The 24,478-nt window shown below is 37.8% G+C and overlaps 1 protein-coding gene and 1 pseudogene across 2 annotated transcripts in view; both read right to left on the reverse strand.

The window, feature by feature from the left end:
• LOC311296141 (verrucotoxin subunit beta-like) overlaps positions 1–24,478 on the reverse strand; it is a 58,238-nt pseudogene that overhangs the window by 8,222 nt on the left and 25,538 nt on the right. The gene's annotated exons all lie outside the window — the stretch shown is intronic.
• On the reverse strand, positions 10,638–20,470 carry LOC311294791 (complement factor H-like). The gene is made up of 14 exons (XM_084415819.1): positions 20,336–20,470; positions 20,032–20,199; positions 19,836–19,941; positions 17,822–17,970; positions 17,186–17,368; positions 16,513–16,695; positions 16,260–16,433; positions 15,994–16,170; positions 14,561–14,752; positions 14,207–14,386; positions 11,704–11,880; positions 11,420–11,602; positions 11,293–11,334; positions 10,638–11,041 (listed from the first exon to the last, which is right to left on the reverse strand). The coding sequence occupies exons 1-13, from the start codon at positions 20,409–20,411 to the stop codon at positions 11,315–11,317; spliced, it is 1,968 nt and encodes a 655-aa protein (XP_084271945.1). The 5' UTR covers positions 20,412–20,470; the 3' UTR covers positions 10,638–11,041; positions 11,293–11,314.

Below are 24,478 nucleotides of genomic sequence, written 5' to 3' on the forward strand. Positions count from 1 at the left end.
TATTTATTTGACCTTTATTAAGTGCTGCACACAATTATTATTAATATTATTATTAATATCAACAGGCCTACCTATAATTTATAGTTTTTCACTCACCTTTGCCAGTGTCAATCACCTCAACTAGGCAGATGTTTCTTACCTTGACAGCTTTGATGTTATTTTTATTAGAAAATAAATAAATGGAATATCTGTGGTATTTCAAATTAAAACAAAGTGTGAAGACTCGATTACTACTTTTGCAAACCACTAGTAAAGATTGTGATAGGAATTTTACATTTAGATGTGTTTTTTACTTTACTTTTAGATGTTTTTTACTTTTAGAAGTGTACAGCTTGTATTAACATCTGTCACTTTATTTTTACTCATAAGCATTGGAAGAAATATATTCATATAAGCTAAAGCACGTTATTAAAGATATGTAACCAAGTTTTAGAAAAGCATAAGTTAAGACAAGCTTGCAGGAACAAAATGTTTTGAGTTATAGGAGACTTAGTAGCAAAGAGACTAAGAGTACTCAAGTGACCTATTGTTGGACTTCAAGTGTGAAATGTATGTGCGCAGCTTTGATAGAAAATAGTGATAAGCAAAATGTGTGAAGAGCTGCAGCTAAAAACAGGAACTTGTGTCTAGCCACGATATTGTTTTCTGTCTAAGATATAACATACAGTAGACAAAGATTTTGAAGACATATATTACCTTATAAGGAATTGATCCTTTGACACAGATGAAGCCTAACCAGGATGTATGAGGGGTATATAACCTCTGGGAGGGGGACTAGCCCTTTGCCTTCACATACGAGATGCGTTCTGTATGTGAATGTCAATTTCTTGCAAGAAATAAAGATCTTTATAACTTTTGAAATCTTCAGCTGTCTAACAATTATTATTTGAAGTTGAGAAAGAATTTCCACCACAAATGGCGACGAGGAGGGATTCGCAAAGCTGATGACCTCCGTGGACGAGGCAATTGACTGAACATCCCAAAGACAAGAAGTCTATGGCTCCATACCCCAACGCTAAAACTAGAGGTTGAGGGGGAGAATTGTAGATGCCACGGCAGGCCTAGGTGGACGCGATCCCGAATAAAGAACCAAGCTGCAAAAAGCACGGTGAGAGAGAAAATTTAGGGTTTGAGAATAAATTTGAAAGTAATTTCTCAAATGCCAGGTGTTAATTGGTTTCCCAGAAGGGCCAGAGTTTGGAGAATAAACCGGAAAGTAATTCTCAAACGTCTAGACAAGTATGCGTTTTTGGGAATAAGCCTGATAGTAAGTGTCCCAAATATTTAATAAGGCACTTGTCTGGGAAAAAGACCTAGCATCGACGGATGTGGGCATTTTTGAAAGTCCTAGATTGACGGATTTAGGCAGGCGTGAAGGCCACGCTGGGAAAGGATTAACACAGTAAATATAGTGCGTGTGAGCACGCGACTGGGAAATTTTAAATACGATACAAAAAAAAATTAAAATTAAATACGCAAATATAAATACCGTCGAGTATGATAATGATAAAGAATTGGAGACAGTGGATTTCTCAAAAGGGTGGCATCATAGGATACCACAGTTAATTAATGTGTGTTTAATGTAAGCATAAGTGTTTAATGTCTGAGTGTAAGCCATCTGCAAAAGACAAAGGAAAATTGGACAAAAAGCAAGTCCAAAAATATACAGAAAAATATACAGATGACTTTAATGGTCGAATTATAGATGTATGGTTAAATGAGGCAATTACCAGACAAAGAAAACAGATAAATGCAGCATTAGCAACCATTAGAGAGTGCAATGAGAGGCAAAGGCAGAGGAAGCCAGAAAGAGGAAGCCAGAGAAAAAAACTTTACTAAACTCTGTTTCTAATTCTTCCGAGGAAATGAGATGCATGAAAACCCGCCTGGGTGAGGACGACCGCTGTCTGGCTCCCTACTCCCCCTACCAACCACCACCAACAGTGGTCCTCCACGAACCGCAAAGACAACCAGGAACAATGGAAGGCAAAAGACAAAGACAAAGAAGAAGAGGGAACGAGTCTGCAAGCAAGACCACCAAGACACCCTGAACATCGAAGCTTGCTAGGTTCGATCACCCTGCCCTCTGCTCCTCCAGACTACACTCCTCCATCTGCAAAATTCGTAAATATTCACCAACCCAAAGAGAAGCACAGGCCAGACAATCAAAGATAAGAACAAACAGAAAAAGCTGAAAAACTGTTTTTTCTGGACGGTCTGGACCCTGAAATGGGGAAAAAGGTCAAAATAGCGCCTGGAAGAAATCCGGCGACACGCAACGCATCAACAACAGCTGCTGAGAGACCAAGCCAAGAACAAACAGAAAAAGATTGACAAAGACACTCAACTGGCTCTGCTGAAGATGGGGTGGAAGAGGACGTGGAATGGGTGACCGACCTGCAATGGACCCTGAAGTTTGTTATAACCATGGACGAAAAGGACACTGGAGAAATGACTGTCTGGATCCTTCAAAGAACAGAGGATTCCAACAGCCACCAGAGCCACAAGGAGATTGAAAGAAGGAGGGGGAGGGGAGCGACGGTGAAGGGTCTGACTCCCAGGTGGTAAATATGTTTAATCTTATCTCTTTTTCCTGCTCCTTGCAATGAAGAAAATATGCTTGCTGTTTCTTGCAATGAAGAAAATTCGCTTGCTGATACTGAACGAATGTATAAAGCATTTGCAGAATTACCAATGATTGATATCAGTATCGAGGGTAGGAAAATTAAGTTCTAAATTGACAGTGGAGTGAAGAACTCAGTAATTAAAAATGAACAATTGCCTGATATAACTGTATTATCTGGAAAATGGGCAACCTCCAGAAGTGCCACAGGGCATCTGGTAAAGGAACCATATATAGCAGATTTGTCTTGTCAGATTGGTGATCGCTCGTTTTCTCATGCTTTTCTTGTGACTAATACCTGTCCTTGTAATCTTCTGAGAAGAGATTTGATGTGTAAACTGAAGCTGAATTTGTATTGTGATGACAGTGGCCTCACTGCTGATATGAGCATGGTGCGAATGCCATGTTTGTTTTTGAATAGAGCACTCCTCAGTGTGGTCTGCAAAACAAAGCCACAGATAGGATGCCTCCTGACCATGATTTCATGGAAGAAAGTGATTTGCATTGCACATGTCATGTTAGCAGTGAGCCAGATGAAATGTTTGCTGAAAAATGGTCTGAACTAGAGATTGAGGAACTGAAAACCTCGGAGTTAATTCTGGTCAGATAAATGGTGTGCTGTGAAGGTTGAATTGACTGATAGCCAAGCATCACTGTATGATGTAGATGGGAAAGTCCCTCACATCTTTTTAGCTAAACCACAGACTGCAGAGTGGAGAGGCATTGGGGCTTTTTTGTGAAACAATGTGACCCACTAAAAGATTGGTGGCTGACAAAATGTGTGGCCATCTGAGAGCACAGGGTTTTACAAACAATCACTACTACTATAAGAAAAAATATTAAGGTAATCAGAACTGTTAAAGTGATGAATAAATAGTACTATATGAATTGCACGTGTTTTAAATATTATACTTTTTATATGAAGGCGTCTAGAATTTGTATCCTGTTATCCCTGGGAGACAGTGTGGAAAAACAATGTTTTCTAATTATAGACGTTTGAAATCACATGCTGTCATCATCAGGGGTACGAGATGGAAATGTTTTTATTTTGTCCATGGATCAAAGATTGTGTGAAGATTTTCAAATCTTCTTTTAAATAGCTTATGAGCAACAACAAAAAGTTGGGAAATTGAAATTGTGCAGGGAATGACAAATTGCATTTGGGAAATTAAAACGGATTCTCTCAACTGCAATTGTAGGTCTATACGATTTCTATTTAAAGTGTTTAATCTATTTGATTTTGAAAAGTTAGGTTTACGTTCACGGTGTTAAACTCAAACACACGACGACTGCATCGGACAACTGAGAATTGATATCGTAACGTACAGACACTGTCGCAAGGGGAATGCCACAGTGTGTCTACGTTCAGTAGTTTGTCGTCGGCGAACTTTGTTACCGTTCATATTTGGTGGTATTCCACTCCTAATATATGTTCCCCATTCAGTTCATAAACTGCTAAGGCAGACAAGAATGAATGAATGAATGAATGAATGAATCTCTGGCCAGAGAGGTGTGTGTGGAGTGTGTGAAAGTGAGAGTGTGAATTATGGTGTTCAGAGACATAAATGATGTCAATCAAAACAGCTGTATCTAAAAAATTAAAATATGACCCAACAGGGAAGAAAATATTCCCAATAAAATAACAACCATGGATGATTTTGACTAACTATCCTGGTCTGGGTTTATTGTTGTGGTAGAAATAAACAATGCCACACGTACAGCGTATAACTTTGGGAAGGAAGAGAGCAAGCTAGCTTGCCCTGTCCACCCAATACTTAACGTTTTACTTTTTACAGGATGTCATGATGGATCTCATCGAACAGAACTGATTCTGTTCCAAATGTATAAAATATTGTCTTGTTACTGTTTAACATGAAATTTTACAGGTCTCATCGGAAAATAGGACGACCGGCCAGACAAGCAGACGAGTCTGGCGACATGATACATGTTGTCACTAACAAAAATACTTAAGGTCTCCATTCACAGGTTGTTTTTTGGGGTTCACTCCACAAACAAGGTCCCATCTGGGGTGCGGTGACACCTCCGCCCAAGCATATCGACTTAAACTACGCCAACCAGCCCTCAGCAACCCCAAACGCCAACACCAACGACAACGCACAGCGTAAAGTGAGGGACAAAGGAAGTGCTAGTAACTTTTCCTCCCTTGCCAACGTGGGATAAGCCCATTTGCAACGGTTCGCAAAGAATCACCCTGGTGAAGATGGAACGTCCATGGGGCAACGAGATGATCAACACATCTGGAGGAAGATGTGGACCAACTAATGTTTTAAGCTTAGTATAAGAATTAATTTTGTGTGATGTTTATTGATGTTTTATTTGTTTTAATCAAACTATACTGTAGGACTGAGTATTTAGATCTCATGATTTGAACAATTACTAATTAATAGGTACATTCAGGTACTCGTAAATTAAGAAGAGGAAAAATGTCTTAATTCTGTAGAGTATAAGGACTCTTAACTAGGTACATTACTGAAAAGATAATAAATAATCTAGGGACTATTTTTGAAGAAACTTAAGGGGTTTAGAACCCTAATTCAGATATCATAGATGCTAAAAATAATAATTGTTCTCTAATAAGAGAGGATAAGTTACTTTGCCGGACTAGGTCCGAGTAGATAATGGGGTAAACTTCTATGGCGATGAATGAATGACTAAATTAAATATTTTTTAGGTGTTTCCATTTGTTAAAATAGCAAAAGAAAAACTTTCAAAAGGAGATTGATTTTGGGAAACATATTTAATTTCTGGATTATTATTAGTTAAGGAGGTTACCAGTGTGATTATTGAAATGTTCCTTTCATGTATTGTCTAATGTTTGTATTTGATATCTGAGAGGTGACTGCGGGTCTATCTATCTAGGAATACAGTAACAGTGCTTGCTTATTTAGCCCGGCTTCCAGAAATGAAATATGGTTTTGTTTTGTTGAGAAAGGTCTTCAACGAATTAAAGCAAATTATGTAGGGGGCACAAAGTTAAAACCTAGACCAAGAACAATGTAACACAAACATGTTAGATTTAAACTGATATGAATCTCAACAGTTAGAACATTTCAGTGAAATAGAATATTTGCTCATAAAACAAAATTCTAAAAAGCTTTCTTAATTCAAAATGAAGTTACAGATTTAATGATCTGGATCAATGGATCCATTATGAATTAATTCCGCATTGCCAACAAATAGAGGCAGGACATGTTAATTCTGGAAAAATAGGATTTTAGGATAGGTGATTAATGATTAAATGACCTATCAGCAGCTAAAGCTATTCTCATGGCAACAGCTGGGTGAGAGTTAATTTTAAAATGAATGACATTGTTTGAAACAAAATAATATAATTATTGATATTTGAGTTAAGCATAAAAATGAAAGTATTCTAGAACTTTTTGGTTAGATTTTATTACACAGATCCTTAAATAGATCTGACTAAGTAAAACAATTGCCTGCTTGAATTAAAAGCTAGTAAAATATGGTTAAGGAAAATGGTTAATCAGCAGTATCTAAAGGCCTAATAGATCAAAGTGATTCGAAATTTAGCAAAGGATAATGAAACTTGATTTAAAGTTAAGAGGCAATGTACTATTGATTATGGAAGAAGTAAATGTCAAATTTTGTGTATGTTCTTTGAATGAACAGATGGGGGATTGTGATAGGAATTTTACATTTAGATGTGTTTTTTACTTTACTTTTAGATGTTTTTTACTTTTAGAAGTGTACAGCTTGTATTAACATCTGTCACTTTATTTTTACTCATAAGCATTGGAAGAAATATATTCATATAAGCTAAAGCACGTTATTAAAGATATGTAACCAAGTTTTAGAAAAGCATAAGTTAAGACAAGCTTGCAGGAACAAAATGTTTTGAGTTATAGGAGACTTAGTAGCAAAGAGACTAAGAGTACTCAAGTGACCTATTGTTGGACTTCAAGTGTGAAATGTATGTGCGCAGCTTTGATAGAAAATAGTGATAAGCAAAATGTGTGAAGAGCTGCAGCTAAAAACAGGAACTTGTGTCTAGCCACGATATTGTTTTCTGTCTAAGATATAACATACAGTAGACAAAGATTTTGAAGACATATATTACCTTATAAGGAATTGATCCTTTGACACAGATGAAGCCTAACCAGGATGTATGAGGGGTATATAACCTCTGGGAGGGGGACTAGCCCTTTGCCTTCACATACGAGATGCGTTCTGTATGTGAATGTCAATTTCTTGCAAGAAATAAAGATCTTTATAACTTTTGAAATCTTCAGCTGTCTAACAATTATTATTTGAAGTTGAGAAAGAATTTCCACCACAAGATAAACAAATATGTGCCAGGAATCAAGTGTTGATATAGTAGTGTGGATATAGTAGTGGGGATGGCTGTGCCAGGCTAGTAATCTCTACTACAGAATGAGGCCTGCTGGTGGTCATTTTGGTCTGGGTCATACAATTCTATGTTATATAGCTGACCCGGCCCCGGCCCCCCCATCACAGTCAGGAACGACAATGTGGCCCCCTGAGAAAAAAGTTTGGTGACCCCTGCTCTAGAGCTACAGTTAAATGATTTGGAAAGTGCATATAATATAACGATTATTTTCAAATCAATTAAATCTAAATGAAAAAGACATTTAAATAAATAACAACAACAAAAAGAACTTGCCTTATTGGCCACAATTAAAGAAAAACAACCAAAAGACGAAGCCGAGGAGTTTCACAAGTATCTTTGTTGGTCTGTCTCTGATACTCTTGTCTGCTTGGGGATCAACAAGTTAATCATTTATCAAAGTCAAAGAGAGGGTTTTCTTACACCAGACCACTCTGTGCACAAGCAATATTTACACTATTCGCTTATGTTCTTCTTGAATCAAATCATAAAGTATATTGTGGTGAATTAATCTGTCCCATAGAGCATTGGACATGAGTGAGATTGAAGAAGATTCACAACACTTTCAAACTTTTAAACAAATATTTAAAATTCAGCTTCTTTATTTTGTTACTTTTAATTTGGAGAATAATCCAATCAGAATTAAATAAAATCAAAATTCTGATAATTTCTATAATAATAAAAATAATAATGATAATAATAAATAATAATAAAAAACATTAAACAGCCCTTTTCTTCATTTTCTCTAGTCATGTAGCACTGATTTCAATTTTATTCACATTTTTCTTCTGAATAGGCAGCCATGTTTTATTGAAAGCCAATTTTGCCAGCAGTGAATCTATACCAGTAAAACCTGGCACGCAGTTCACTTTCATTGTTTCAATATTCATAATATAATATTCCAAACTGGTTCTATTTTTTCATATAATATCCTCTCAACGACATTCTGAGAAGCACAAACAGATGTTACACAAAGATGTAGTAGTCGACACTCTTTAAAACAACTTAAGGTCATTTAAAAGTGTTGGATGTGTATATAATATGAATAACATTCTACTAAAAATGAATGAACTCACCTTGACCTTGCACAACAGTAACAGAAAATAGAAAACAGGAAAAGCTGATGAATTGTACAGGAACTCTCATTTTAAACTCTCATTTCACAAATGACTGTAACTAGTTTTCTCACTCTGTTTGTATGATGGGGAATCAAAAAGTGAATCATTTACTAAGTCAAAAGGAGGACTCTTTTATACCAGACCACTTTGTGGATGTGCAGAAGGATATTTTGTTTAAAATCCCCCTGTAGTCAATAACTGTATCCCTTAAAAATCATCTTTGATCACAAAAATAACATATATAAAAAAAAAAAAAAATCCTGTGAATTTTATTTATTTATTTATACCTTAAAATAGCTTGAATGTAACTCTACACCCTTGCTTCATTTGCTTTCAAGTAAAAAAAAAAAAAAAATCTAATTGAAAAGCATATTAAGATGAATAACATTAACCTCAAAAATAACCTGCCTTCACTCTGTGCACAACTAAAGGAAAATCACCAAAAGACAGAAATTCTCATTTTGAGTTCACATCACAAGTAGCTTTTTTTTTTTTTTGTCATCTGGACAAACCAAAGGACAAGTTACCCTAGACAAGTCAAACTTTGTAAGTCACATTTATGTAACATATAAACAGGAAGCAAAAAGAAAGTTCTAAAATATTTGATGTGTTCACTGCTGTGCTTTACAGGTTAAACCTGTTAGATTTAGATTTTTTTTTCACTGAATAGTGTTCTTTACATTTAAAGAAGAACATTATTACATTAATTAATTAATGATTGTTTCATAATACTTATGTTACTAAAACATACATTGAGGTAAAAGAAGAGTTTGACCCTTAAAGTATCAGTATGTGCTAAAAAAAACAAAAAAAAAACAACTGTTGTTGTCTCTAGAGTCTAGATGACCTAGATTGCCCTCCTTATCTCACACTGAAAAAAAAAAAAAAATGTTTGTCTTTTTTAAACCGTAAAAACTGGATGTCATTTACGGGATCTTACGGTGTGGACTTTTGGTAAACATTGAAATGTTAAACTCAAAGGTCTTTAACTTTATAAGTAAATGGTTGTCATGTGCTGAGTTTTGGCATGAATAGGATCAAAATTATTATTATTTTTTTTTTCATCTATCCTACATGTCAAACTAAATATTATTTGAGTCATTTTATGTTCTTTTCAATTTCAATGAGGTTTAAATGCTGTTTCCAAAATTTGTGACAAATAATAAAAACCTTGACATGTGATTTCATAATATATTTATAAAAATTCATTTGATAAAAGAAGAAATCCAGAATGAGCAACAGGGGTGTAAATTTAGCATACAATTAAGCCTCAGTGGGTGCTACAGTAGTAGTTGTAATGACCGAAAAACATACTAAAATCTGAGAGAGAAAAAATAGTTTGATCATATTTCCTTATCATAACTTTGATAACAGGGCTGAAGGTTACGATATCAGTGCTACAATATTTGCACAAAAATTGAGAAAGCAAATGAAATTTTACTTGTCTTATTGCCATGCTGCATTTAATGAAACTAAGAGGTTTAAATATTGGTTGGTTTTCTTTTATTAAGAGTAAAGTATTGATGAAAATATGATCGGTTGTTGCAGGTGAAAATTCTGAAAAGTCTGGTGCTCGAGCAGACATTAAAATTTAATTAAATAGCACTTTTTACAATACAGACTGTATGAAAGCAGCTTCACAGTGATAACATGAAAATAATACAACAAAGTTTGTTTCTAGAAGAAAACTGCATCACCATCCACCTTAAGTAAGGCAGATCAATAATACTGTTGAATATTAAATGTCCCCAACAAAGCAAGCCAAAAGCCAAGGCAACAGTGTCAAGGAATCAAAACTCCATCAGGAGACAGAATGGAGAAAGAAAACTTTGGGAGAACCCAGGCTCAGTCGGGAGTCAGTTCTCCTCTGGCCAACGAGCGAACAGTGTATGATTATGATTCACGCAGCATTACAGGTCAGAAGTCGGACTGGATTAGGAATGGGAACCATTACTGGGAAACTCAGGCTGGCAATATCAACAGTAGCAGTCAGTTTCGGCTGTTGTTCAGCTGAAGTTAGTTCTGTGTCGATTCAGTTCTGTTGTAAAGATCATCAATTATTAAGTTAGTTCATTTTATCTATAAAGCAGTTCTGAAGAAATGATGTCATCGTCCAGCTCAGTTCAGTTATCATAACTTGTTCAGTTCTCTGTAAATTGTTTGTGTCTTAAGGACTTTTTCACTGGTGCATGTGCAATAATTGTTAAGGTTTAGTAAACAAGTATGAAAAACATTGTTTAAACCCTTACCAATAAAGATTTGTACAGTTTATCTGGATTTTACTAAATTATCTTTAAAATACAGTATCCTGAAAAGGTGACTTATTTTTGCTGAGTTTGCATAAATAAATGTTTTCCGTAAATAAAGTGCATAAATAATGCTAGAAATATGTTGAACTAAAATCCACACCAAAGTCACTATAATTACTAACATGTTTTTAATCACAAGGGTCATTAAATGAATTTTAAAAGATAATAAATACAAACAATTTCTTTAAGATTATTACGAACGGCTCAGAGACTTGGGTTGAACATCCAAATGCAGCTTTATTGGGACAATCCAGAATCATAGTCCATATAACAGGCAAAGGGTCAAACAATCTAAAAAAGCAACAGGGTCGAAAACACAGGCAAAAAGGAAAATCAAGAATATGGGAAGATACTCAAAAAACCAAGACACAGGAAACCATGATAACGCTCAGAAATGCAGTGTAACAACATACAAGACTTCGCAACGAATGAGTGAATACACAGGGCTTAAATAGGTAAGAGTAAATAAAATAATAACACACAGGTGAAAGTAATCAAAACACTAGTTATTCCGAGCAATGGGTTATGGGAAAAGTAGTTCATGTTGAGAAAGCAGATGGAAGTAGTGTCCTCTGAGGGAGATCATGGGCACTCCAGCTGGTGGCTGTGACAGAGATAATATACAATTCTATAAGTAATATTTGTAGCTGAATGAGAATGAGATACAAGCTTGAGTGTGTCTCTCCGTCTTCATAAACATAATTGCATGCTGAATTTTTACTAGGCCACTGAAAATATTTAATATTCATCAGTTTGGGTTTGCAGTAGTCATTTTAAATATCAACATTTAGTGCTAAAAAACATCTAAAAGTAAATACTAGAAGTCATTCTTAAAATCAAACTGGGTTACATTACCTCAACTACCACTAGTTTATTTTCAGTTATTTTGTGTATCACCTGGAAAAAAACAAACAAATGAATAAATAAATGTACAGAACACCAACATGACTAATTCAGATTGAAAACGAGAAACATTACTCACAACTTTTGTCAATCTGAAGATACCCATTAGAACACGACACGTCCACATATGCTCTCATCTCACTTCCAGTATTCCATCCAGCCGTACAGTTAAGCCTATACTTGTTAGCATGCGTTATATAGACCTTTCCTGTAGGGAGCTGTAGATTGTACTTCTCAACTATGTCATCAATTTCACAAGGCCCTATGACAGAGACATCGTCCAGTGAAAAACAATACAAAACAATTAGAGATTTGTTTTTACAAAAAAGCAAAAGAGAGTTAATTTGTAATTGAATGACTCACTCAGACATTTCGGAGGAGTCTCCCATTTTCCATCCACACACTTATAAGATTCCTGTTGCTTGTCCAGCACATAGTAAGACTGGCAAGTGTACGATACCTCTGTAATCACATCTTTTTCCGTACTGATGATGCTGTAGTCTCCATGTTGAAGATATGGAGGTGGTGAACAGATCCCACCTAAAAAAACAAACAAAAAACATTCATATACTGTACATTTTTGAGCAGAATTTAGTGTCCGCGATTATACTAATAAAAGTCTTGGGGCAGCATTTGACAACAAATTTCTGTGCTCCTGAATGTTTCTGGTCAAAGCATGATCTCCAGTCTCTGAGTGCAAGTGACTGTCTGTATGTGTGTGTGTGTGTGTGTGTGTGATTGCGCTTCATGCACATTAAAGGCGGGCATACACTGTGCGATTTTCGTCCGATTTTGAGCCGAATTCTGACTCGTGCGACTATTTTTCGGGTCGGGCCGATTTTCAGCTTTGTCGTGCGTCGTTTGTCGTGCAGTGTTCGTGCAGTGTACAGGGGGAAACGAGAGGCGATTAACCTCTCACGACCGGCAATCGGATGGTCGGATGAATTTCTGGCATGTTAGAAATTTTGGTCGCTCCTCGTGACTATATCGCACAGTTGAAGCAGAGCTACGAACCGATTGCCCTAAACTCAGTGTTTTTTCCCTCACTGCGCCTGCGCAAAAACAGTTTCATCTGCAGCAACAAGAAAAAAAAAAGAAAAAAAAAAAAGAAAGAAAAGGGAGATATAGGCCTATTTAAGTTCTGTAGTTCAAAGCTACAAATAACTGTTGCTTACCTCCAGTTCGTGTTGCAAAATGGATTAACCATTACCCACTTCTTCCAAGCCACCTGCGATGTACATTTGCCTCTTTTATTGTTAAAAAATGTTTTTGAAATAAAGCTGTTTTTAATTATCGTCCATAGGTGCAACCCGGCACGAGGATTTATCGCGCTGATTCGCGCATATTTCACACGTATAGTGTGAGCAGTCAAGTCGCAGCTCGACGTTCGTACCGTACAGTGTGAGCACATAAATCCTGAGCTTTGGCTTTACATCGCATGCGATATACTCGTTCAGTGTGAGTAGGTTCCTTGCTGAAATCGCACAGACATCGCACAGTGTATGCTCGCCTTAATACAGAACGATGATTAAACTGACTGGAACTACCTGTGCTTTACACGTTTTGAACACGCATCTTCCAGGCAAATAGGGGTGCGTTTTCCCGTACGACGACGTAACTCGCTGCTTAACTACCATAGTACGATGCATCGTTGAATAAATCAGCTAGCTAGTCACGACTGTTTCCTGAAACCGTAATGTCGCAAAGCGGTCGTTCAACCATGTTGATTTATGACCTCACGTACGAGGTGGAGTACTAACTTCTTTTAATAAATCTGTTTGAGATCGAATTAATACTAGATGGTTTTATTTAAATTACAGACATAGCATGAGGACTATTTCTCATTTTTCTCAGTTATTTTTGCTCTATTTCCAGATTCAATCATAGGCTCGTTGTTACGTAGTAGAGCACGTTCGCACATGCGCAGTCTTAAAAAATGGTGCTTTAAATCTCTTGACAAACTAAAAGACGTAAATGACATTTGTATGTATCCTAAATAAAAGATATAGATTGTACTGAATGTCAGCTTACTTATTTTGCTCAAGATAAGGATTTATGAAGTCCACATGTCATGCAAACTGGAAACTATGCTTTAACCACCTTTTTTGAAAACTCCTTCCAGGGTGAAGATTTTTAGAAACTCAAACTCAAAAATCTTCAAGATTTTGGCTTGTAACGTCAGATCCGGAACCAGTAATAACCTTTTTTCCAGGCTTCTGATTGGCCAACATGGCTTTACGGTTAGGGTTATATCGCCACTTGTTGGTTTGGAATGCTCTTGACAGCGCTTCATAGAGTGTATTTGCTCATTTGGACGTACATTTTTTTTTAAAAGTAGGAGGAAAAACTGTTTATAAAAATACCCATGTACGTGTGGACTAGGCCTAAGGGTCCATTTACATGACACCATTTATTTACACGACACTGACGTTTTTAAGGCCTGGAAATGCAAACTTTTGAAAATGGGTTTCAACATACAAGTTTTGGAAAATGGTATGGTTATCGTCTCAGCGTAAACTCCAAAAATGTGAATTTGTGAAAACAGTGATGTCATGCACAATTGCACATGCATATTAGATGTTCAGTTTATAGGCACATAGTTTTTCTTTACAATCTGACATCGTCAACTACTGGCCTGGCACTACTGGCCCTATAATATATATATATATATATATATATATATATATATATATATATATATATATATATATATATATATATATATATATATATATATATACACATATATTGTATCATGTATACATTTTTTTGATGCACCCATAATCCACATTTGGGATTGGATTATCATAGATAGTTGGGTTTTCTGGGTAAATAAATGTGAATGCAAGATTTTATGGGGACTCACTTTTGCAGACAAATGTTCCGTTCCATTTTCCATTTTGACACATCAAAGCTCCTCCTGAAGTTTCATTGTACGGTTTATTGCACGTATATTTCAGTATCTCAAAGTTGCTGAACACAATTTTCTTATCTGACAGTTTCACAAATCGCAAGTCCCTTGTTGGTTGGGAACACTCAACTGTTCCTAGAGGAACAATTTAATGCAAAATATTATATGAAAAATACTATTAATTAGTTATAAGATTTCAAATGTCGATGGTCATGTTCAGATGGTAGTAAATTAACACATTTGATTACTTCTTATATTCTGATTTATAGAAATGTTTCTAAATATAAACACAAAAGAATCAATTTTTACCTCCACATTGTGGATATGGGTAATTCCACCTCCCATCTGGCTGGCATTCAATTGCACGTTGGCCGTAAAATCTCATGTTGACATCAGTGCATCGAAAAACTAAGATATGCCCAGGATTATAAGGTGAAGTGATGCCTGGATGTCCAAATAGAATTTCTAAATTTTTTAGTTCTTGCTCCTGACATGTACCATCTGTATTTAGAAAGATAACCTATTTTTGAATACTCAACAATATATTAACAGTAGTGTATGTAGTGTCTGCCTTACTTTTTTTAAATTAGAAAAAAGACACATATATCAGTTCCCATTCAGTCAGTCTCTACGAGTTACGTCAGAGACTGACGAATGGGGGTTTCGCTAGAGAGCCCTATCACCTTCGTTATTAGAAAATGAGCCAATGGTATGAAAATACCATGGGTCTGCAGAATTTGCATCGCGAACTCCACCTCACTCCACGGACTGGATACGTGCACTATTTTACTCAGATGAGTTCTTCCTGCACTGTTGACGCCATCACCAGAGTGCATGCCCGGTTGGTCAGCCCTCGTGATTGGTTAGGTGCCTCCATGTGCATGGTTCCCCGGTTGGGCAACCCCCACATGTGTATATTCCACGGTAAGTCTCCTCAGAGCACGTGTTTTCCCTCAGCAAGACCCCTCTTGCCATCTCGAGGTTGAAACATTCCACCCTGCGGGCTGGATACCTCTGAATTCTCCATATGCATCCCGTACTCGGGTCATATGTGTATTCTAAGTCCTCCCTGCGGGTAGGCGCTGTGTCACATATTCCATCTGGGATATGCTACCCAGTGTACCTTGGTATTCTTGGCCCTTCACTCGTGCTAGCCTCACGACAAGGAGCTGGGGCTTGCACAGGACACTGGAAGACAGCCGCATTGGCGAGATTAGATTGGGCCCCCCATTCATCAGTCTCTGACATAACTCGTAGTGACTAACTGAAAGGGAACGTCTCAGTTACATATGTAACCCTTGTTCCCTGAAGGAGGGAACGGACACGTTACATTCCCATGCCACTGCCGCTGTACCACTGAAACGGCCGGGGCGCACAGTCTTGGCTCCTCAGCAGGTAGCATAATGTGAGATTGCACCCGTGGCTCCTTTTATACCCACGCGGTGGGGCGGAGTTCACGATGCAAATTTCGCAGACCCATGGTATTTTCATACCATTGGCTCATTTTCTAATAACTCGTAGGTGATAGGGCTCTCTAGCGAAACCCCCATTCGTCAGTCTCTGACGTAACATCTCCGTTCCCTCCTTCAGGGAACGAGGGTTACATACATAACCGAGACGTTATTTGATTCATGATTGATTCATTCAATCATCTTAAAAGTTTTCATTAAAAGTATCTGAATTTATGATACAATATAATCAAAGCAAAGCAAACAACAAAACAACATCAAGGTGTAACTTTCCAGTGCAGGTCTGTATGTCTGTCCATTGGCCCTCGGAATCACAAGTGATTTGTACAAGTTCCTCTGGTTCAAATCCAGGACGACATTTATATTCTATTCTTGAAGATATTTTATACTTTTGTTTCTGACCTCCCACAATCTCTGCATTTGGGATTTTTGGTGGGTCACACATAATTTCTAGAAAACAAACATCCACATAATCATAGAATATATATTATGGGATTTTATGAGTAGTGCAGATTTTAATACTCTACAGCAGAACATACCAGCACACAGTGGGTTCGGTGTCCATCCGTCTCGTGCACATGTGGCCTCCGCTGACATTTTACCATATCCAGACTCACAACTGTAAGATTTTTTTACATTCAAATTCAGATCTCCACGGAAGTAAAATGTTGGTAGATACACATGCTGGTTGTGTGGAACTTGACATCTTATCTCTGAAACAAGATTCACCTGCTTTTAAAAATATTCAATGAATTCAGCACCAAATCCAGGAGTGTTTCTCTACATTCTTACCCTCACAAGATGGCTTGTAATCCCACTTCCCATTATTTGTGCATGTAAATGTTTCCTGGTTGTATAAGAACAGGTTTTTGACAGAGCAGATGATTTCCACTGTTTCTCCAGCTTTGAAAATGGTTTTTCCCTCTGGTATGGTTCTTACTGCTCTAGATTCAGTCACATCAAGTTGACAAGTTACTGTAAAGACATCATAATGCAAAACTGAGTTAAGAAAAAGGTCAAGTATGCCAAAAATGGTTGGCAAGCTCTAATTCGATTTTGCCTACTGTTTTATGAATACTGCATATTCAGACATATTACTATCTGACACACTGCTTAGTGAATGTTCATATTGCACACAAGCATACTACTTGATCCTACTTTATTAATGGTCAAAAAGTATGTTCATCATCAAATGCTTATTTGGCTTCCAAAAACAATAATTAGGAAAAATTAGTTTACAGAAAATAAAATATACTACCAGTTTTGTACAGCAAAAAAAGTGTCTATTAGGGGTTATAATATACTCTACTAGCATATCACAATTCATTATAGCAACACTAATTATCTGTACCATTGGTCTAAGGATGAAAATGATTTTGGAATTCTAGTATTAGTTATCTCTTCATGAAATGTTCAAGTACATCAAGCAGTGATCTTGAATAAAGCAAGAGACTGTGGAATTAACCTATGCACTGTGGAACAGGTCCGCTCCAAACGCCATTCTCCATACAATGAATGACACTACTTCCATCTAGCTTTTTCTCAGAAGATACACACTCAAAATGTATAACATCGCCATAAGTTCCTTCCCGTGTGTTCCCTGATGCAGTCACATCACCATCTGTGCGAATTACAGGGCATCTGACCTCTAGGAAAACAAATAATCTGATTTAGGCTGAGTTTCCTGATAAATCGCTCTATGTCAAATGTTATTTTAACACTGGAGCAATGCCTGTTTCCCAAACCAGCATGTAGACCGCTAAACATTAAAGCTGCAGTCGGCAAGTCTGGCAGATTGAGGGGACTTAGCCAAAATTTTGAATGTTTACAACTCTCACGCCCCGCCCCCATTACCACCAAGCACCCTCCCATCGAGTTTCTGTGAACGCACCGTCTCTTCAGCATCGAAGGATCATTTTCTTTTCCTTGGTTGTTTTGGACCTCCTAGCTCTGGTTGTTAACCGAGGAATTGGTAGCTTGTTAGTAGATTTTCTCTCCGCCATCACGCTTCGTACAATCCAACACATCTGCGAACTTCAGGCGTGTGCATGTGATATTGTAATGTGCGCGAGAGGGGAGGGGGGATTTGTGGTGTGTGCACGAACTGTGATTGACAGTAAGATCTCATACAGCCCTGCGCTGATTGGACCAGAAGAATGGGAGTGGTGGATTTTTGCAAGACAAATAACAGGCTCCAGGTGGAGGTAGAAGCGCAGGGACTGCCATGCTACATGTAAAGACCAATTCACACTGCACCAACAGACGCTGACCAACGTGGACAATCACCAGATTACAGTATGTCATTTCTCAGACATTCCACAACCTGACAAAAGCCGATTCAACATGTTCAGGCCGCAAAAACAAGCACCGACCATTTATTATTAAATTCACATAATATGTAACATTTTAAATTATTCAAAACCTAATCATCACACTTTGACTGCATTTAGTTGCATATTAAAGCTGGACTACATATCTTAGGCCCTGTTTACACCTGGTATTAAGATTTGTTTTGGTCGATCGGATCACAAGTGGACGACACTAAATAAGGGGACGGGAGCTTGAGCTTGTCCACTTTCGACCACTTCCAGAGGTAGTTGATAACGCATTCGACCGGATCTTCTCAAAACCTACTGACCTAACGAGTCAACATTAATGGACGTACACAAGTCAGAAGGGATTTAAACTTTGTCGGCTGGTGACCCAAGTTTGGTTTGAAGACGAAAAACACACCAAACACAATGTTCTCACACCATTCCTGATTTCTAACACACACTCACAGTGTTCGGCGTGCTCTTGCGTCTGTCAGATCAGAAAGGAAAGCTTTTGCTCTCAGTGTGTTTTTCCGTTGTCTCCAGGCGCGCTCATATGTAAATTGCAAGAGTTTGTTTCATACATTAGATTGAAACATCTGAAAAAGCCCATACATAGACCCTCCCCTCAAAGAAATCAGGACAGAAGTCGTCAAAAGTGGACAAAAGAGACGGATTAAAACACCAGGTGTAAACGGGAATGTGTCTCCCTCATCTACTTGTGATCCGATCGAACAAAACGCATTCTAATACCAGCTGTAAACAGGGTCATAGTGTCTATCATGTAGCCTTCTTTAAATACAGACATATTATTTTTGTGTGCAAAATGTGGAGTAGACATTGTTTTTAAGTAGATAAAAATAAATAAAAAATCTTGTATATAATGTACATTGACTTTGAAATAATGAATCAGTTTAATTTATTTTGTGTCCTTTCGAATTTAAAGTTGAAAGATCAGTTGAAATTGTAGCCTAATCTACTTTTGAGTGGCCCCATGCTCTACTCTTTTATGAGAGAACATCTTTGCGTGCAACTTTGATGGCACTGATTCTGAGAAAACTGCCTCGGAGATTAAATGCAACCAGCATGTCACTAATGTTCTACATTGTGCTTTGGGAAACCTGGCAGCCCTTGTGGTGCTGTAAGCGACGTTAGCAGTTCGAGAACTTTCGTCATCGATGTAGACATGCCCCTATTTCTACACCCACGTGGTTTTTAGTATATTTACCTGTCAAGTTAGGCAAGAGCAAATCAAGATATGCCATATGAGTTTTATTTTCCTCCACCAACAAAAGAAGCTGTATCAATGCTCAATGTCTGTGATCTTGAACATTATGCATTGTGAAAACCACTGCAAGTGCCTGCTGTGAATGTGCAAAATGATTGACAGGCAGAGAGCACCTCAAAAGCTTTATGATTGGCTAAACAATCATTCTGGATGAGGCCTGCAGACTCTTTAATGTTACTGTTTACATATAGCAAACAGTGTCATCACGTGATTTCTCTGGACAGTTATTTCAGTGATATCTTTCAGAGAGTAGATTCGTTCTCTATGTACCTTACCATAACAATCGCTTACAGCACCTTTCTGAATCAAAAGACAATAATGTAAACAGATTTTAAAGATAGCGTACCCTCACAGACAGGGATAGAATTATCCCACCCTTTCATTCTACAGTGACGTTGATTGATTCTGGTCATTTCATGAACACAAAGTATTTCAACTTTTTAAGTGTAAGTAGTGTCAAGTTAAACAGGAAAGATTTGAACTTTATAAATTAGAAAACGCTTTTTCACATTTACCCTTTCTTGCAAGTATACTCCACTGTTGCTCCATAAGTATAATCACTGCCCTCTATAAGTTTAAAATCACCATTTGCTGTTTCCCCTGGGTGACCACATTTTTTCTCTGCAGAAATCAAACAAGTTTTCCTCTGAAAGCGAACATTTGAATTAAATGAGAAAAAATGATGTGGTCACCATATTGAAATTTTCTTACTTGAGCAGCTTCGTGCAATGACCGTCAGCCATTGTCCGTTTTTACACTTTAATCTATAAAAGCCGATATAACCTGTCACACAGTTCACTTTCACTGTTTCATCATCGTCATATGAAGGTTTTGATACTGGTTCTATGTTTTCATATGTAATATCCTCTCTTAGACATTCTGAGAAGTACAAACAAACATTACACAAAGATGTAGTACTAGTCAACACTCTTTAAAACCACTTACGGTCATTTAAAAGTGTTGGAATATACATAACATGCATAAACATTCTACATGGTAAAAATTATAAACTCACCTTGACCTTGCACAAAGGTAACAGAAAATAGGAAACAGGAAAAGCAGATGATTTTTACAGGAACTCTCATTTTCATCTCATAAAGGACTGTAGCGTTTGGTTTCTGGGTTTGGTCTCTGTTTGTATGCTGTTAAAATGAGTTAAACAAGTTACCAAGTTGACCAAGTTAATCATTAACTTGGTCAAAAGGAGGACTTTTTTTTTATTTTATTTTTTATTTTATGGTTTATAGCCTACCAGACCACTCCATGGCCATTCACAAGCTATATTTCCATTAAAAGATTTTTTTTTTTTTTTTTTTTTTTTTTACTGGACACACCAAAATACTCCTAAAGAGAAATCAAGCTTTTTGATACACATTTTCATATCACATTCACGTTCTCGTTGATTTTGACACTAAAGGCAATAAAAAGTATTGTAATGGCCCGTTTATACCAAGGACGGTAACTATAAAGATAACAATAAATATATAAATATAAATAACTATGTTCTAAAAATCATTTTCAATATTAAGGTCAATGACACTGACCTTCCGTGGTCCACACACGGATACCCGTTTCAATGACGGAGTAGGCTACAGAACTCACTCAACGGACGTGCTTTCTCATTTGGAAACGCAACATTTGAAGTATTTGTTTCTTTTCCAACATCAAATGCCATAATGACGTTAACCTGACTGTTATTGTAGTTATTGTATTGTCCTGTCATCATAAAATTTCAGTTTGTTTCAGTTAGCCTAATGGCACCGATGGCACCACGGACCTCAACAACCTGACCTCACTCATGGACGTTGTAATGTTGCTGGCTTGTTTAGGAACTTATAAGCTTTAGGTCGACTGTGTTGCAATGGCATAATTAACTTGACATTTTGTCTCGTCCTGTCATCATAAAATATGTAAAATATATATAACTGCTGCCAGTTGGTGGCGCTATAGGTAAAATGCTCGGCATGTCCAAGATGGCGTAAGGTGCAAGTCACGCTATTTTCTATCCAGTGTATAGTCCCTGTCTGTCATTTTTATTTATTTTCTGCACTTATTTCTTTATACGATCCTTCCTAAATCACAACGGATCTCCCCTGGATTCAATTTACCAGATCGGGAACCTATTCAAAATATACTTGCTATTTATGCCTAGCCGACATACGATCTCATACAACTTCCAGCCAGCCTGCGTGATGTATCATTACTTCTAGTGCCTTTGGACTCATACTTTTCATCATCAGAAATATTCACGGCTAACCAGCTACTATTATTGACTAGCCCCGTTGTCAACAGAGCTGACAATAACATCACTGGCTAACAACACGGCATTAAGCTAAACGTACCTTCCACCTGACCAACGAGGCGATTTGTCCCGGGAGATTTCCCCTGCTGACGTTCCGGTGCTGTGATCTTCGGTGCTGCGGCTAGTTCACCCGTTGCCCGCTCGATTGCTGACTGCTGTGGCGGCGCCGTTTTTTTCGGTTGGCCGCCCCTGCCCGGGCCCGATTCGGCGGCTCTCTGTCTTCATTCTTCGGTCGGCTCCACGGGATGGAAGGATTTCTGGTGCAGCCGATTACCGCGGTCCCTCTTCGTCGGGGTGATGCCTATGCTCTGTTGGTCTGACCATTGCCTGGATTTCGTAGGCTAAAGACAATACTAACTGTTGCGATCTAACTTTCCGCGGAAGCATTGTTTTGATTTCCCCGCTCTGAGAGTGCATGCGCAGTATACTCTCTGGGGAGGAGAAAGGGAGAACATTTTTTTTTTTTTTTTTTTTTTTTTTTTTTTTTTTGTGATAGTTTTGGACAATTTTTACATCCGGACATTATGGCCCGTTTTTGGTTGCTTCTGTTAACTTTTTTAGCTTATTCTTATTATAGATGTCCTTTTCATCAAACACGAGTTAAATTTATGATCCCCCCTCCAAACTTCTTTGTGACTTCTTCGGGCTCATTTGGTTTTTCCAGAGAGGCTGCCTCTTTCTTCATCACTAAATACCTTGGTTTACCATCTCAGGTCAATACGTATGTATCATCACTCTCTGCTTTTAATGCTATAAATCTAACTCAATTTGTCCCGAAATCATTCCCCCTCTTTTACTTTCATAAAGGTATTAAACGACCAGTTCTTAAAGCCATTACTCGATCACTCATTTTAGCCCTTCTCATATCCTCTGGAGATATAGAGACAAATCCTGGCCCAATAGCCCATACTAATACCTCAACCCCTCAGGTATTATCATTTAAAGACTTTTGCGACCATACTAGTTTGGGTTTTATGCACGTGAATATTAGAAGCTTACTGCCCAAACTTGATCTACTCACTACTCTAGTACATTCTGCTAACCCTGGCATTTTAGCAGTTTCGGAAACTTGGCTCAGAAAAACAACAAAAAACTCTGATATAATCATTCCCAACTATAACATCTTTCGTCAAGATAGAGCTACTAAAGGAGGGGGGGTCGCTGTATTTTGTAGGGATAGTTTTCAGAGTTCTATTGTTCTATCCAAGTCCGTGGCTAAACAATTTGAGTTACTTGTCTTGAAAATCAATCTTTCCAGAAATAAGTCTATTATTGTTGCTGTTTGTTATAGACCACCCTCAGCCCCTAGTTGTGCCCTTGACACCATATGTGAACTGTTAGCTCCCCACCTATCCTCTGAGTTCATATTATTAGGTGATCTAAACTGGGACATGTTCAACATTCCTGCAAATGTACAATCGAAATTAGACGACCTAAATCTTACACAAATCGTTAATGAACCAACCCGGTACAATCTGAAAAATGTGACCAAGGGAACCCTTATTGACATTATCTTAACAAATATGCCCTCAAAATATACCTCGGCTGTTTTCAGTCAGGATCTCAGTGACCATTGCCTTATTGCATGTATCCGTAATGGGTCAGTAATCAAACCACCTCCACTCATTAGAGTGAAACGTTCAATGAAGCACTTTAGTGAACAAGCCTTCCTAATCGACTTAGCCCGGGTACCTTGGAAGAACGTTGACCTTATACCGACAGTGGAGGATGCATGGTCATTTTTTAAAAATGCTTTCCTGTCTGTCTTAAATAAACACGCTCCTCTCAAAAAGTTTAGAACCAAAAATAGATACAGCCCTTGGTTCACTCAAGATCTGACCGCTCTAGCCCAGCACAAAAACACCTTGTGGCGTACTGCTATAGTCTCAAAAAATCCACACGACATGCAACTCTTCAGAGAAGTAAGGAACCGGTACACACAGGCAGTCAGGAATGCCAAGAGTAGTTTCTTTAAACAGAAATTTGTGGCCTGTAGTACCAACTCAAAAAAGTTCTGGGACACTGTGAAGACCATGGAGAATAAGAACACCTCCTCCCAACTGCCTACTGCGCTGCGGCTAGATAACACTATCACTACTGTTAAAACTGCTATAGTTGAACATTTCAATAAGCATTTTGCTAGGGCTGGCCAAGTGTTCAACTTGGCTACCCATGCAGCCATAAGCTCTTCACCCCCCGCATCACCTTGCCTTAGTCCCCCTAATTTCTCATTCATGCAAATTCAATCAGCAGATGTCATGAAAGATTTGCAAATGCTTGACCCTTATAAATCAGCTGGATTAGATCATCTGGATCCGTCCTTCCTGAAACTCTCAGCAGCAATCATTGCAACCCCTATTACCAGTCTGTTCAACCTTTCCATCGTATCCTCAGAGATACCTAAAGACTGGAAAACAGCAGCAGTCATTCCCCTCTTTAAAGGGGGTGACACGCTGGACCCCAATTGTTACAGACCCATATCTATCCTGCCCTGTCTCAGTAAAGTTTTCGAAAGCCAAATCAACAAACAGATGATCAAACATTTTGAATCAAACAATACGCTTTCTGCGATGCAATCAGGTTTCCGAGCTGGTCATGGCTGCACCTCTGCTACACTCAAGGTCTTAAATGATATTACAACTGCCATTGATAAAAGACATTACTGTGCAGCCGTATTTATTGACCTGGCCAAGGCTTTTGACTCGGTCGATCATCAGATCCTCATTGGCAGACTTGGTAGCCTTGGTTTTTCGAAAAACTGTCTTGACTGGTTTACCAACTACTTCTCGGACAGGGTTCAACATGTTAAATCTGAGGGTCTGTCTGAACCTATTGCTGTCTCAACTGGGGTGCCAC

This window comes from Rutilus rutilus, assembly GCF_951802725.1.
Source record: "Rutilus rutilus genome assembly, chromosome: 8".
NCBI classification, from domain to species: Eukaryota; Metazoa; Chordata; class Actinopteri; order Cypriniformes; family Leuciscidae; genus Rutilus; species Rutilus rutilus.